This window comes from Phyllopteryx taeniolatus, chromosome 14 (genome assembly GCF_024500385.1).
Source record: "Phyllopteryx taeniolatus isolate TA_2022b chromosome 14, UOR_Ptae_1.2, whole genome shotgun sequence".
Classification (NCBI taxonomy): domain Eukaryota; kingdom Metazoa; phylum Chordata; class Actinopteri; order Syngnathiformes; family Syngnathidae; genus Phyllopteryx; species Phyllopteryx taeniolatus.
The window spans coordinates 10,645,524-10,662,415 of record NC_084515.1 but is presented as its reverse complement, the minus strand read 5'-3'; the positions used below and the strand labels follow the sequence as shown (position 1 = coordinate 10,662,415).

The following is a 16,892-nucleotide window of genomic DNA, read 5'->3' as shown; positions in this document are numbered from 1 at the left end:
GTGTTGCCAAAATGTAATTCAATTTTGATTAAATTGTTCTCAAACTTGCATATTTTACTAATTGGGAGTTATTTAATAAACGAACATTTTTCTAATTGTAATTTTGTTCAATTTAAATGTATTTAATTTAGGTTGCAAAAATAATTAAAAGTGCTCGTTCATACGGCACTTATGTTCGTATTGTCGATTTGCTTTGTAACCGACGGGGTGGCGTCACATGACTGGCAATTAAAAAAAATAAAAAGTTCAGTAGTCAAAATACACAACTTTATTGATATTCAAACAGCAGACTCACATTTTAAACAATTTAGCAAATGTACAAAGTTTTTTTGGGGTAAATGATCCATCATGTTTGACAGTGAGTGCATGCTTCTTTACTACACAAAACATGAAGATGTGACGTGCGTGACAGGAGCAGTCTTTGGGTTCTACTGCAGGCGGCGCCCTTGACTCGGCCCAGTCAAACCCTGCCGACCCAACCCCCCTTTTTGTGTTAAGCAAATAGGAAGAATCAAATAATGCACGTGACAACCAGGAGAAGAGCAGCTGTGTGTGGCGTGTGTTTGTCCCGTGCCTATTAATGATTGGCTACTCACAAATTCACCCCGTTCACAGATTTCTTTAGGAGCATATTCGCCGTTATTTGCTGAATAACATGCCTAATTGCTGTTTGTGTGCACTTACTGAAACACTGGGATGGCGCCATCTATAGGCAATTACAAACCTTTTTTTTTTTTTGGGGGGGGGGTTTCATTTTGCTGAACTATTAGCACTCCTTACTCTCTATTCCATTAGCCGGTGTTCTTTCTGTCATTGTGTGGCACCCCCTCTTGACATCACACCATTATTGTGGGGACATTTTGGCTGGTTCACAAAAAAAAAAAAAAAAAAAAAAAGCCAGCATGAGCTCTTATTACTCTGTGTGTGGGTGTGGGTGTCTGTTAATAAGTTAGACAGCGGGAGGGGACTCCACCACCTGGCAGATCTGAGCGAAAACTTCGTCAGGTGACCTTTCAGCATCAATCTGCAAAACAAATAAGACTCTTTAAGGAGCACTATTTAATAAATAGATTTTTATTAATTAAGTAGAAATAATTTTAAAAATGAGTGAATTATTTTATTACAATTTTGTTGCAGTTTGCCATCTTTTCCTTAAAATTTTTTAATATATTCATTATTCATTTACCATTTAATAGATTTATTGTAAATGAAAAATAAAAGATTAGTAAAAAGTATTTTACATATCTTAAAATGTTATTTGATCATTTGGGAATTATAATTACAGTAGGTAGCACGGTGAACAACTGGTTAGCACATCTGCCTCACAGTTCTGAGGACTGGGGTTCAAATCCGGCCTCGCCTGTGTGGAATTTGCATGTTCTCCCTGTGCCTGCGTGGGTTTTCCTCAGGTATGGTTTCGCCCCACATCCCAAAAACATGCGTGGTCGGTTAATTGAAGACTCTAAATTGCCCGTAGGTGTGAATGGTTGGTTGTTTATATGTGCCCTGCTATTGGCTGGCCACCAGTTCAGGGTGTACCCCGACTCTTGTCCGCAGTTAGCTGAGCTAGGCACCAGCACGCCTGCGACCCTACTGAGGATAAGCGGTACGGAAAATGGATGGATGAATAATTACATTAATAGTAAATACAATATAAATGAGCATGAATTATCTTATTACTAATATAAACCATTTGTGTTGCATTTTGCTTTTTTCCCCCTAAAATTGGTTGGTGAAAATACATTCATTTTAATTCACTTAATAAATAATTGATTTATTGCTAATAAGATCGGAAAATAAATGTAAATTTTTAATTAAATTCGTTAATCATATTAATTATAAAGATAAAAATCTGCATGGAGTATTTTATTAAAATGTTATGCAGTGGCTATAAAGTACACACCGCTGTTCAAATGCCTTTTTTTTTCAGACCAAGATAAATCATTTCAACATTTTTTTCCCACCACTAATGTGATCTATAGCCTGTACAACTCAATTGGGGGGGGGAGAAAGACAATGTTTGCTAAAGTGTGCACACCCTCCTATATGGCATGTGGCTGTGTTCAGCATTAACCAATCACATTCAAACTCAAGTTAAATGAGTTGCCACCATTTCAAGTTAACCCCAAATAAAGTTCAGATGTTCTAGCAGGCTTTTTCTTATGTTTTCTTTTCTTTAATTGCGCTGTACTGGTTGTAGGTCACATTAATGGTGGTAAAAGTTTTGAAATATTTATAATTTTTAATATCTTATCCCCCTCAAAAATGGTATTTGAACAGGGGTGTGTAGACTTTTTGGTCCATTTGTCCATGCACAAAAGTTTGTCCACCCATCCTCTATCTCTATGCAGATTTGGTGTGAGCTCCTCATGGAGCACTGACCGTGCGCAGTAGCATTTTGCTGTCATAGTGTTCCGCCACTGGCTCGGCGTCGGCCCAGAAGCTGTCAGCCCACCAGCAGGGTGCGCCGTCTTTGTCTGGGGCCGACACGATTGCCGAAGCAGAACTCCGGCGGCTCTGCAGACGACTGCTGAGGGTTTGGGCGGAGCAGCTGAGCAGGAGCACGGTGGTGGGCTCACCCATCTTACACACACATGCACACACAATTCTGTTGACTTCTTGTATGTCATCAAAACATAGATGAAGACCCACCTTGGCCTCGTACAGCTGTGCCTGTCTCAGGTCTACGGGAAAGCCGCAGACCACCACGCCCTTGGCCTGCCGCCGAGCCGCCGCCACTGCCTCGCACAGCAGATCCATGGTAACGTCCTCCATGAAAGCATGTGTCAGCCAATCACATTCATGTTTGGCCTGCGTTTATGTCAGGCCAGAAGCTGACTGATGGACATTAAAGTAGCAAGCTAGACAAGAAGCTGATTGGTTGACGTTGCTTCTTGGTCACCACTTAATTTATTTATTTATTTTTCAACCAATGACCTTCTCATCTGGATTGCTTTGGTTATGTTGACCAAGTAGCTTCAACCAATTAGCTTCTATTATGTCATCCAACCAGCTTCTTTTACTGCCAGTTCCTTTAAATGGTGACTATTTAGCTTCAACCATCCATCCATTTTCTGAGCCGCTTCTCCTCACTCGGGTCGCGGGCGTGCTGGAGCCTATCCCAGCTGTCATCGGGCAGGAGGCGGGGTACACCCTGAACTGGTTGCCAGCCAATCGAAGGGCACATACAAACAAACAACCATTCGCACTCACAGTCACACCTACGGGCAATTTAGAGTCTCCAATTAATGCATGTTTTTGGGATGTGGGAGGAAACCGGAGTGCCCGGAGAAAACCCACGCAGGCACGGGGAGAACATGCAAACTCCACACAGCTGGGGCTGGGATTTGAACCCCGGTCCTCAGAACCGTGAGGCAGATGTGCTAACCAGTCACGCACCGTGCCGACTAGCTTCAACCACTCATTTTCTATTATGTTAACAATCAGCTTCTTGTTTATCCTCCTATATATGTCGACCAATCAACTTCAACCAATCAACCTCTAGTCTTGCATGTTCTATGTATGACAACCAATCAACTTCCAGCCTATCCCTTTTACAGCAACCGATGAGCTTCAGCAGTTAGCTTATTGTCTACTTTGTTCCTGTTATGGTGACCAATCAGCTTCAATCAATCATGTTTTTGTTCACCCTTTTTCTCTCAACCAATCAACTTCTTTAGCCAGTTTCTTTTACATCGATCATTCAGCTCAGCGGTCGGACAAGTATCAGGATTTATGGGAACCAATCAGTTTCAACCTCTCATCTTCTTACTTCTTACTTTGTCAACCAATCAGCTTCTTTAGCCAGCCTCCTGTTTTAAGCTCCTTTCATCGGAGCAAATATTTTGATAGCAAATTTGGTTAAGTTTTAGTCAGTCTTTTGACTAATTTCGTTTTAGTCACAATTTAGTCATCTAAACTGTTTGAGTCTAGTTTTGTTTTTGTCAGGTAAAAAAGGTCTTTGAGTATAACTAATGAATAGTTGTCAACAAAATTAACACCGTTTTATCGACCAAAATGCTTCAACCACTCAACTTCTTGTTGAGCCAGTTCTTTTTTGTTGACCAATCAGCTTGTTGTCTAGACTGCTTTTTTAACTGTATGTCGACCTTATCAGCTTCTTAATTTGCCTGTTTCTATTATGGTCACCAGTTTTTTGTCTAGCAAGCTTTTTCTGATGACTAATCAGCTTCAACTGACAAGCTTCTTTTTTTGCCTACTTTTGTTTGGCCTGCTTTTTTTTTTTTTTTTTTACGTCAACCAATCAGCTTCTTGTCTCGCCTGTTTCTTTGACATTCCTCCCAATTATTTAAACAGAGGTGATGCACCTCCTGTAACATTTCACTTAAAAACTCATCTGCACACGGTCACATGATTGTCACCTTTGAACATGTGACTCTGTTAATGCGTGTGTATGTGATCAGTCAAAGTGGACCAAAGAGAGGTCACCGCTGTCATTTGCTACATAAAAGTGGACAACAACAAACTGCTGTGCTTTTGAAATGATGTGACCCATCTGTTTCATTGAATGAAAGAGAATAAACCTATTTTCAAACCCTAATTTATACCCAGTGCTACACTCTACATTTGGTACCTGGGCCTTCAGTGGGGGCTTATCAAAATCCAAATCAAAATCAAAATGGCTGACTTCCTGTTCAGTTTTTTTGAATGGTCCTTGAGACATTGACGTGCATTTCCACCCAATTTGGTGTCCGTTTTTGGAACTGGTGTCAAGGTGACTGGTGGTGCGTTCACTGACCTCCGGCAGGGGCTCTCCTCTCTGCAGAACGTCACGCAGGTGGCGCCCACTGTCGCTGTCAGTCTGCATCTCGCTGCACAGCAGGTCGGCTAGCGACACCTGTCGCAGGCCCAACTTGTCCACCATGTGCTCGCACTGTACGCGCTTGCCCGAGCCCGCGCCGCCTGCAGGCACGCAGGTACACTCATGATGTGAGAGTCATTTCCAAAATTGATTTATGTCAAGTTAAATCTTGGTTTATGACCAACTATTTGATTCAAAATATTTTGATTTAAATTGTTTTACTGCAGAAGATAGCTGGGATAGGCTCCAGCAGCCCGCGACCCGAGTGAGGATAAGCGGAAAAGAAAATGGATGGATGGATGTATTATACTGCCCCAAGTTGGCTAAGGCGCACATAGCAGCACAATGTCCACTGAACTGAAGCAATAAATGTGGCAAAAACTGTTGAATTCTTTACATTCTATTTAATAATGTCCTTACCGTAGGTTATTATAAAGTACATTATTATAGAGTGCTATTATTATTATTTTATTTTTTTCATTAGAGGCCGGAACTAGGCTTTACACGATCAGGATTTCTGGGGCCGATCAGCGAATTAAAAAAAACGATAAATGTCTATTTAAATGACCTGTTCATTTACTGTATATACGTGTGTACTTAATTGCTCCAAAAAATTACATTTACAATAAATAATGTATCTTTTCTCCTCTATTGATGCCAGTGAGGCATAGTGACAGACAGAACAAATGAATGGTCTTCTATTACATGGCAGGAAGTAAATACAGTAATTAATGTATCCACTTTTTGTGACATTTTTCCTTGTCGGTGTGCCGTGAGATTAATAAAGGGTTGGAAATCACTGCTCCAGTCAGATCGTGTATTCTAATCAGTCAGGTCAAACCAACATTACATGACAGAAATAATGGGTGCTAACTTACTGTAATTAAAGAATTTGTAATTAAATTACTTCACTGACTTTAGAGCATGATTCGACAGAACGGCGGCATGTTTACATACAACCGTTCGTGCTACCACGAGCTTTCTCGGCTACATAACCTTTTTGTTGCTTGCGAGTTGTATCGTATTAAAAGTACGTGAACATACCTCAAGCAAGCCTTAAACGAACGTCCTCTCCTGAGCACCGGTGACCACCAGCACACGTTTTTCCCCATTTTGTTCTTATTATACAGTCTGCGCGATCCACTCTTGTTGTTGTCGCCACGGTAACAAGTGTATCCGGTCGCATTTGAGTTGACAAGATAAAGCCCAATGATCGGAAAAATCTGGATGCGGTGGTACGGGAATACAAGATTTTATTGCAGCAGTCTGACATAGTGCAATCGTAAAAGACCAAATTTGTCTTGTAGTCTGGCGGGCATTACGTGTTGTCTGTCGCACACAGCCGACATGTTTTTTAAAAAATAACTTTATTGGCCGTCAGATATTTACAGTACTACGTCAAAAGACACGCGATAAGGCTAAAAATAAACTACCTTTTGGATTCAAATATACTGTGCAAGATGGCGACGCGGAGTAAATGTCTTTTGCGGAACCGATCAATGATGTCATTAATCGGATTGGTGAATTATGACATTAAAGCCGATCAGCATAAAATGCTAAATATCGGCCGATACCGATCAGCCCGATCAGGTCGGTGTAAAGTCTAGCTGGAACGGATTAGTGGCATTTCTATTAATTTCAGTGGGGAAAGATGATTTGAGATACAAATGTTCTGAGCGTGGTCACGGAACAACATGAGCTCATATCTTAAGGCACCACTGTACTGCATTTACAATAACAGCGAACTATTCATCCATCCATCCATTATCTGAGCCGCTTATTCTCATAAGGGTCGCGGGAGTGTTGGAGCCTATCCCAGCTATCATCGGTCAGGAGGAGGGGTACACCCTGAACTGGTTGGCAACCAATCGCAGGGCACATATAAACAAACAACCATTCACACCTACGGGCAATTTAGAGTCTTCAATTAACCTACCACGCATGTTTTTGGGATGTGGGAGGAAACCGGAGTGCCCGGAGAAAACCCACGCAGGCACGGGGAGAACATGCAAACTCCACACAGGCGGTGCCGGGGATTGGACCCCGGTCCTCAGAACTGTAAGGCAGATGCTCTAACCAGTCGCTCACCGTGCCGCCAACAGCGAACTAGGTCTAAAATAATAAAAACAGTTGTCAGTGTACTGCAATAATAACAACAAAATGTATTAGAATATTTTTGACACGCGCATGCAGCTCAAGACTGATTATGAAATAACAAGGTCCTTGCAATGTACCTAATGTGAATTGTGTGCGTGTGTGTGTGTGTGTGTCTGCCAATTCATTTCCTTTCCCTGTCTGCGTCTCAGGATCAAGTTATCGTATGATCATTATCGTTACAATAATGTCAACTGTACGGGTTGTGGACAAACATGAAGTCATTATCGCCACACTACTTCCACTGCATCCAATAAGCCATCCACAGGCGGATTGGATTTTTTTTTCTCTCTTAACAAATCACCGGAGACGGTCGTGTCCGGGTGGATTTGATGGGTTGCCATGACGATGGCGGTGCTGGCAGACCGGCGCAAAGTCACAGCTTAAACCTTTCTGAATTCTTCTCGTTAGTGTGCACAGGATGTTTACGTCGAAATCCAGCAGACTACAAGTATGATCCGTCTGGAACAAATATTGTCCACTCAATTTAGTTTGTTTTGCCAACTTGTCCAATTTGTTTATCTATATATAAGTATTCTTGTAAAATGTTTTTGTTTTAATATTACTATAGCACTTGTTTATTTTTGGGGGTCTTGTGTATTTATTATTTAAAATTGTTTGAATTGTAATTTCATTTTTTTAACCATTATTTTTTAAAATTGTAATGTGATTATTATTATTGTTGTTATTAGTATTATTTATTATTATTATTAATGTCTCAAATTTCTCGATCATGGTTGTATTTTTATTTAAATTTTGTAATGATCGTAATTCATTTATTTATGTATTTTTTTTTATTACTACTACTGTATTTTTGTTATTCAGCTACGCATGATTTTACATTATTTTGAATTGTAATTGAATTTTTATCGTAATTGAATCATGCAGTAAAAGTACAATTGTAATCTAATTTAAGTTGTATTGCCTGTTTAATATTTTCATTCATTTAGTACTATATTCCAAAACATTTTTTGATTTTACTTAATTATTAATAACTGATTTAGTAATTTATTGTTGTTTTTCATTTATTTTAATGATTTATGTATTTCACAATATTTGTAATTCTATTTTATTAATTTTTTTCCTTTGTTTAGGCACACACTGTGTTTAGCCTTAATTGTAATTTTATTTAGATTTTATCTATTTTTTTGTATTATTTTTAATCTATTAGTATTTTTTTCACATTATTTTGAATTGTAATTTTCATTTTGTATTATTATTAAAACTCATTGTTAGTTTCTTGATTATTTTTAATTGTAGTTTTATTTAAGTTTCAATGTCTATAATTGTCATCATTTATTTTCCTTACATTTTTTATAGATTTTCTAATGATTGCATTTTTATTTTCTATTTTTGATTTATAGAATTATTGGTGTTATAAACAAATGAATGATCATTTCTCTGTATTTATCTACTGTTTAAAGTCCTTTTTTAAATTGCAATAATTTTTTTTTTTAATTAAACGACCAATCCCCCCCAAAATTTAACTTAATTATTATCTTCATAAATTTGTTAACTGTGTATGTATCTATGTATTTATCTATTCATGCTAGGGAGTAGGGACGAGTGGGGTGATTTTGGTGTATTATTCCTGAATTAATTTAGGAACCCTAACCCCCCCACTAATCCATCTCCTTACCCGGCCTGTCAAAGTCAAACATGCAGGCTGAAATGTATGTGGACCAATGCGAGCAGCCTGTACTGTTGCCTCGTGTTTGAATTCAGCTCTGACTAATGAGCTACGCTACATAACGCTGTGCGTGCGTGTGTGCGTGCGCGTACCCATTAAAAAGATGACCTGAGGCTTCTTCAGCTGTGTGCAGAAACCTGTCAGAAGAAATAAGAGCAGGGTTTATTTTAGCGTGGAGACACATACACGCAAACACACAGACACACAGTGTGCAGGTATATTCAGATGCAGAGTTATAGTGGACCCAGATGGTTACATGAATTGTCTTGGACGCTTAATATCGGTACATTGAAACGCTACATTTCCTTTGATATTTACGGAATTGTTTTTGTTTACGACAACATATACGCTAGCTTCACTGAAGAGTCTAAAGTTGATGTTTATGAAAGCACGTACATTAGGTCCACTGAAGACTAAATTGTCTTTGATGTTGAGAGTTGAGTTTATCATTATGCGACTTAAAGTCTTCATAAATTGAAGTCAACATTTTCCTTGATTTTTATGTTCAATGGGACTCAATTGTCTTGTTTACAAAAACGTACGCTAGGTGTGTACATTAGGTTTAGTGAACGTGTTGACAAAAACGAGCATTATGTTAATTGTCTTTGTTTACATAAATTGTGTTAGATCTGAAAACATGCACCTTAGGTTCAACATTTTCTTTGATTACATTCATTGAATGTGTGCTAATGTCATTGAAGACTAAATTCTCTCGATGTTTAAGAAAACGTATCAAGTTAATTGAAGATTCAAAATGCTCTTGATTTTGAAGTTCATTGACTAATCTCTGATAATTTGATTCTAATTAGTTTGAAATGTACGTCATGTTCGGTTCAGTGAAGACTATAAATAGTCTTTGATGTTTATGTCAATTTTGTTTGTTTACAAACAGTTTTTTTTTTTTTTTTTTATAGTTGAGATTTTGTATGATGTTATACCAAAACATACCTTAGGTGGATTGAAGACTGTCAGTTGTCTTTGAGAATAGAAACACGTACGCTAGGGTCGTTATTGCACTGCGGCATGACATTAGCGTAGCCATAGCTAGCTGACAAGATAAACATCAAGGCCTAATTGGCCAACCCCCCCTCGACGATTACACAATCAACATTGACGCAAACATAAATGTGCACGCGCACAGTGAGCGAGAGATCGTATGATAAACGCGAGACAGTAAGCGAAGGCGGTGATGGAGGTGCATATTTTAAAATCCTCATCATCGACTCACTTTCTTCGCTTCCTTCGGTGTATCCGAGCTCTTCTTCCTCTTCATCCTCAAGACACAAACACACAAATAAATATACTTACAGACGAAGCACAAGAAACTTGTGCCAGGGTCACAAAAAGGTGGTGGGAGGTAATGAAGTAGTACTGAAGGTTTCGATATCAGGTTTCTGTATTTCACATGACAACAGCAGTGCCTTGATGTAAAATGAAATATTACTGTCGTCCCCTTCATGTAAATACGTATGTCTATTCTTCTGCCCCCTAGGTGGCCGAAGCGCGCACACAAGAAGGAGCAGCACAATGTCAATTGAATTGAAGCAAAAAAAAAAAAAAGTGGTAAAAATGTTTAATTCTTAAATTTGAACTATTTAATTATGTCAATGTGTTTTTATTAAGTACAATATTATAGAATGGTATTTATCGAAATTTGAAAATATACAGATATCTGTACTTTCTACTCGTTTGTGAAAACAGGCTTGCTAATTATTTTGAACCCACGAGAATGACAACCCGACGTAAATAAAAAGTGGTAAAGTGATTGTTTCTCCTTAGTAGAAGCACTATGCAAGTTCAAGAATATTCTTTTATTAAAAACTATTTAGTGTGAAGAAAAGTTTGTTTTCATTGTGTTATCAAAACAGGTATTGTATATAACTGACAAAAAATATTTTATGCTTTTGTACTTAGTTAAGTACATTTCACTTCCACTTTTCCAGTCTTTTATTTTTTATTTTTACACAAGTATCAGTACTTCTGCCACCTCTGGAAACAGATGGTGGGACATTCAAAGTAAGAGAATGCTTGATCCAATATGCAATTGAAGCGCTTTTAAAAGCTTCAAAGTAACGTATTGAAACAAGTGCTTATTTTTACTTGCTTTACCGTCTTTACTTTGGTTTTCTTCTAAACCTTAAACGAGTGCCTGCAAGACAAACATCGCCTCCGTGTTTCATCTCACCTCCCACGACGAATGCAGGAAAAAAAGTAAGTGTGTGAAAAGTGAGCGTGAAAACATTGCCATGCTAATCGTTTTTTTTTTTTTTTTCTAATGTGGATTTAATTGTTTATTTAACAAACGCTGTAAATTGTTTGTGCGGCTTCGGACAATCTGATGGGGACTATGAGGCAATGCTGTGTTACAGAATGACTGCACATTGGACAGCTGCTGTGCGGCTACGACAAGACTGAAGGCGGATTTAAGCTTCATTAAACATTTTTAAAGATGTCTTCGTTTTAAGCTTCACTGAACATTTTTAAAGATGTCTTCGTTATTTACAGAAACACGAATGTAATGTTCATTGAATATTCTGAATTGTCTTTGATGTTTACAAACACACATATGCTAAGTCAATGGAAGACTAAATTGTCTTTTAATGACACGTACAAAACAAAATTGTCTTCACGAAAACGGACGTGAGGTTCATTGAAGACTAAATCGACAAAATTTACAAACACCGTATGCTCGGTTCATTGGAAACTTTGATGTTGATGAAAATATCGCACTCTTCGAAAACTGCTCCGTTATGTACGGCGAAGACTCTAAGCAAAGGGTTTGAGCTTTATGAAAATGTATGTTAAGTTCTGCATCAGGTTAATTGAAGACAATTACCTTTTGTCATTGATGTTTCCAAAAACGCATTTTAAGTACATCAAAGACTAAACTGTGTTTGATGGTTACGAACATGCGTATGCTCGGTCTACTGAAAATGAAATTGTCGTTGATGTTGATTGATGATGAACACATCTTACTCTTCTTTACCTCATCGTTCTTTCTAGCAAAGTCGACCATGTTGCATACAGGCAGCAGATTGGGATCCAGCTCACTTGGACCTGTGGGCGACAAATATTTTTATGTGACAAAAGTCTCCCCCTTCGATACAAACATTCACAGAGTGGGCATAAAAGCACCAAGGCAACGGTGACATGAAAAAAAAGTGTGTAGTGGAAATGGGTCTTAAATAACACTTCCCGATGGCATTCTTCTTCTACTCATTAAAAAAAGTGGGTTAGACTCGACAGACAGCAGCTTGCGTCTCTTAGCATTTCTTAGCATTTTTTAGCGATGCATGCATTATGTAAAAACGCTTTTAAAATACAAAGCAAGAGAAACACAGGCATTTGCTTGGGTGGCCACACTTGTCAGCGTCATGTCATCATGAATACAAACCAAATGTCCAAAGAACTGCAAGTAGCAGTTCGTGACAAAACGCTTGATAAATAAGAACTCAAAATTACAATTCATTTAAAGATTCAAATGTTTCTGTATGTTTACGTTAATTGAAGACTGAATTGCCTTTGGTATTTACATTCATTTCAAATTCTGTGTAAAAATGCAGCCGATTTCATAATACTTTATGTCCTATTTGACACGCTTACACTCAAGTTAGACCTGAACGCGTTCAATGAACGAAAGTTCCTATTTTTTTGCGAACGTGAACTGATCTTGTTTCATTTCTGCCTGACGAACATAATTGAGAACGCGTTCAAAGAACAGTTTTCGAACGAAAGTTCATTTTCATTCAAGAGTGCCAGGTTTTGTTAGGGACTTCCGTCATATGTCGGCGGATAAACGCTGTATTTGGCAACCGATTCAGTCCGGCCACTGCCGCTACTTTTTGTCTTCGATGTTTACAACGCTATGCCATACACCAAGCAAATATGCGGCCTAGCGATGATATCAAGACGCTACGGTGGGTGCTTTGAGGCGATGCTGTGAAGCGATTGTACTGGAATCTGTTGACAACTTCTCTTCCTCCATCTGCTAGGACCCGTTGACATTTCCCATCCCCGACGTCACAACATCAGAGCCGTCATTTCCACTCGGATGACACATCTCCTCCCCCTCGTCCTCTTCCTCATCATTGGCACGCTGCCGCTATTCCAGATTTGTTTCAGGAGACTCGTGAGTCAAAAATTTGGAATCCTCAAATCTTTATTTTTCTGTTCATGCAGAGATTTTTAGATGAAGGAAAGTTAGTTTACCTACTCAACTGCAGATGCTGTGTGGTGTCTGGCAGGGGTTATTTGTACACACTCATTTTTGGAATAATCCAAAACAAATGTTGTATAGTAAAATACTTCTCAATCTTAAGTGCAGTTGTAAACAACTAAAAACTGCTATCATGGATAAATGCAGGTGGATTAATGGACGCACATAACATTGTGGAGCATATCATGATGCTAATGAAAGTGCTCATCGTTGCTAATGTCTCCACTTGCAGCATTTCTTTTTACATTTCCTCAGTTTTTGTGAGGAATGGAGACTATTTGGGCCTTGGTGTAGTTCTGCACGCCATCTTTAACCACTGCTGTAATTGTACATTCACCACTCTCCTGTCAAATAACGGGATATATTTGTAAGGAAACCTGGCACCCTTCAAAGAGAACACGTGGTGAAAAGCATTGTTGACGGTGCCTTACGCGACCAACGGTAAGTAGCCCACTACCTGACGTTGATGAAATGCGTGCGTTTCTCACAAAGCTTAGCTAGCGCTGCATGTCGGTTGCCATGCCGACGTGCGCCGTAATCAGGGAGCGAGTGGGAGATTTTTTTTTTTTTCACTTTTATCTCACCTTCCTATAATAAATAAACTCATCACACTTCAGATGTAATAACAGATAATAGATAGCGCGAGAGATAGATACTTCATTCATCTACAAGGTAAATTCACTGCTCCAGTAGTCTCCACAATGAAAACAACACAAGGCAAAGCAGGCAATAAATATTAACCATAGTATCTCAAAAAGCTTGAAATATGAAAATATGAAACATCTCATCCATGAGTTTTTTTTCTTTAAATACAGAAATAAAGTAAAAGTCATAATTCCAGTGTGGTCTGTCTCTGAGTTGGGAAAGTCCAACAAGTACAAAGTGAACAAGACTGGAGAGCGCACGGGGAAATGTTCGCTTCTGTGCTGGTGTCGACTCGTGGGCAGAAGGGGAAGCGTGCAATATTGAGAGGTGTGAATGAGCTTCTAGTGAACTTATTGAAAAACTGGTTCCACTAGTTTGCTGTTCCCACATTTCCCTCAGTGGTGGAACTGCAGCCAGTTATGGTCTTCATTCCATCCCGTGCCTCCTTCATGCTGTTGTTATGCCGCGTCTCCTCCAACTTCCTTCTGTGCTGCTCCTTTGACTCCCTGAGCTGGACTCTTGAGTTCCTTCTGCACACACCGTCTTTATCGTCTCCTGGTTGAGAAAACCTTTGATTTGAATCGAGGGCTTGTTGTTTGCAATCCACTGTTGTTCCAAGGCAGTTTTTCAGAGCCAGCTCTGCTTCCAGAGACCACTTCCTCCATGAGAGGGTAGTTGTGGGTATTTTCGCCCTCAAGGTTTGTAGCGAGATCCACTGGTACTTGAACACACCATCTGAGCTACAGCCTTTTTTTGCACACATCGTGCAAAATTGCACGCAGCATCCGAGCCGGATGCGCTACTGTCTGGTGTGACGTATAAAATACTTATCGGACACTTGATTTCAACACACTAGCCACACCAGCCAAACGCAGGACACATAGATAACAAGCATTGACACCTATGGACAATTTAGTCTTGAATGAAGATAACGAGCATGCTTTTGAATGTGGGATTAAGCCAGAGTACGCAGAGAAACTCCCCCTGAACATGCAAACTCCACCCAGATATGTAAATAATATGTAAAAGAACAACTAAAATAGCTTAAAAGGGCATCCTGGGCATTTCCAACCAATGGGACCTCTAAATTAAAAATACATTCTCAGGTTACCTGCAGCGGACTCCTGCGAGGGGAACAGCTTGTTGTCCAGAGTCGCACTGATGTCACAGAACACTTCGTTTTCATCACGATCTGCATCCAGCTGAGAGGACAGAGAGTTTTTGTGAGTGAAATCCACTGACATAAAAATTGTTTGATGATAAGCCTATTTGATCAATGTTGCCAACAGTACCAAAGAGACACACGTGTGGAGTCTCCCAGCATAATATAAAAGAGAATGTTATGTGGAGCTGGCGTGTTTAACAACCATTAGCGTTGAAGTAGACTCTGACCTCTGGTGACTCCATAATGTTGTGAGCGGCCACGTTTACGTTCCGAGGAGCTACAGTACGTCACTTACTTCTTCCACTCAGTCAAGCCTGCCTTGCTTTTTGGCCATTTCACTAACATTTTTTAAAGCTTTATTTATGTGATGTAGAGACTGTGTCTTTAAAAGCGACATATTTTGCATTTTTTTTTTTTCCAGACATAGTAGTCTGGCCAGGGCTTGAAAGTAACAGATCCCGCCTGGCTACCAAGTCATGGGCGGAAAAACTTCACGTGGATGTGGTTATTATGCAAATTATTAAAACAATTATGAATTGCTCGCTCCCAGACACCGTTTTAGAAATGAGCATGTACAGTAACTAAAGATTTAATTGGTTGTGTAATTTTACACTTGATGGGGGGGCATTTTTTTTATTACATAATTACTTTAATCATTCTGTATCTACTACTACTACTTTGTAGGATTAACTGAAATTAATTTTAAATATTATTAAACCTATGATAATGTTATTTATGTACAAACCTAACCTACCTAAGTAATCAACATGGACAGGTATTTCATTTTTTGTTGTTTTGTTTGTTTACAAATCATGAACATAAAATTTGATTTTAACATTTTAATTGTTTTATATTAATACATACTAGCATTATTTCTAATCATGTAACAATAATTGCAGTTCGTAAAAGTAATTTACCACTCATTCATTCAATATCTTATGTATATTGTACAGTATTTCAATCGAAACGTTGTTTTAACCTCAGTCAGGTTAACCTCCTAACCGAAATACAATACACACAACATTAGGTACATTTGGGAATATATTTTGCCATCATTTCTATGTACAGCATGTGTAGTGTGTGTTACCGTGACGATGAGGCCCCGCTCCTGGAAATACTTGACCAGGGGGATGGTGTTTTGCTTAAAATTCGTTAGGCGCCGATCGATGGCCTTGGGGTTGTCGTCGGGGCGACCCTGCTGCTCGGCCCGTCGCTGCAGGCGCTCCTTCAAGCGGTGATTAATGCACGCCAGGAACAACACCACGTCGGGAGTGCAGATCTGCCGGGAGAGAGGGAACACCGATGACAATTCTGACATTTATTTCATGCGCGCTATTACTATTCTATAATATAAAAATACGAGACTTGTTTCCGGACAGGGATTTGAATGACATCAAAGTCACAGTCTTAATGGCAACCACACGTATGCCCTAAATTCCAGCATAAGGCATACCATCCGTACCTTGCAATAATGTTAGTACAACACTAGCTTTGTTGAAATTGAAATAAAAAAAAAAAAAATAATCTTTTGTATTTTGCATCTTTAAAAATGAATGAAAGAAAAAAAAACGACAATTATTATATTTTCTTCTTCTCATTATTATATCAATTATTTTAATCTTTACATTTTTGTTAATTCATAATAGAACTATATTTAGATACAAAATATATTTAGTCCTCTTAAAAAGCTCTTTTTCTCTTTGACATTTCAGTTTGAGATGTTGACTTTTATTGTTTTATTCTTTTTGTTGTATTCTATTTGGATTGTTACAACATTTTTTTTCAAAATAGTTAATTCCAAATGCCTCTAACATATTTATTATACTTTGTTGTGTTAAACCTCATTGCTGTGTACAGCACTTTGGTCAACTGTATTGTTTTAAAAGTGCTCTCTATAAGTAAAGTTGAATTAGATTGGATTGGCTTGAATAATAATAATTAAAAAAAACATGTTAGTTTCATTCATTTGTTTTTCTGTATTCATAAAGAAGTAAAACAATGGCTATAAAACATTTCTAATAATTCCTATTATTTTTATACATTAAATTCCTTTATTAATTAATAGTTTAAGAAATAAATACATGACAGATACAAATTTTGTGATTTATTCTCATTACTAATTAATTGCAATATTTTGAATTATTTTATTCATTATTATACAAAATATATAAATGACAATCAAAATAACACCTATACCAGT

General features: G+C 38.4%; 1 protein-coding gene and 1 long non-coding RNA gene across 7 annotated transcripts in view; one reads left to right on the top strand and one right to left on the bottom strand.

The window, feature by feature from the left end:
- Window positions 1-253: 253 nt before the first annotated feature.
- ak5 (adenylate kinase 5) overlaps window positions 254-16,892 on the bottom strand; it is a 35,356-nt gene continuing 18,717 nt past the window's right edge. For 2 of the 6 annotated variants that reach the window (XM_061797200.1, XM_061797196.1), the window contains exons 6-15: window positions 15,780-15,971; window positions 14,639-14,729; window positions 11,653-11,723; window positions 9,895-9,940; window positions 8,759-8,803; window positions 6,911-6,934; window positions 4,760-4,923; window positions 2,653-2,811; window positions 2,383-2,583; window positions 254-1,024 (exon numbers count right to left, since the gene is read on the bottom strand). In XM_061797200.1, coding sequence (XP_061653184.1) covers window positions 950-1,024; window positions 2,383-2,583; window positions 2,653-2,811; window positions 4,760-4,923; window positions 6,911-6,934; window positions 8,759-8,803; window positions 9,895-9,940; window positions 11,653-11,723; window positions 14,639-14,729; window positions 15,780-15,971 — 1,068 coding nt within the window. In that variant the 3' untranslated portion in view covers window positions 254-949. The remainder of the gene's footprint in view (window positions 1,025-2,382; window positions 2,584-2,652; window positions 2,812-4,759; window positions 4,924-6,910; window positions 6,935-8,758; window positions 8,804-9,894; window positions 9,941-11,652; window positions 11,724-14,638; window positions 14,730-15,779; window positions 15,972-16,892) is intronic. The other 4 variants (XM_061797198.1, XM_061797197.1, XM_061797199.1 and 1 more) reach the window with 4 other exon arrangements.
- Window positions 9,527-11,373, top strand: LOC133488822 (uncharacterized). Its single transcript, XR_009791750.1, has 2 exons — window positions 9,527-10,877; window positions 11,036-11,373. It is a non-coding gene; the product is annotated as an uncharacterized LOC133488822 (long non-coding RNA).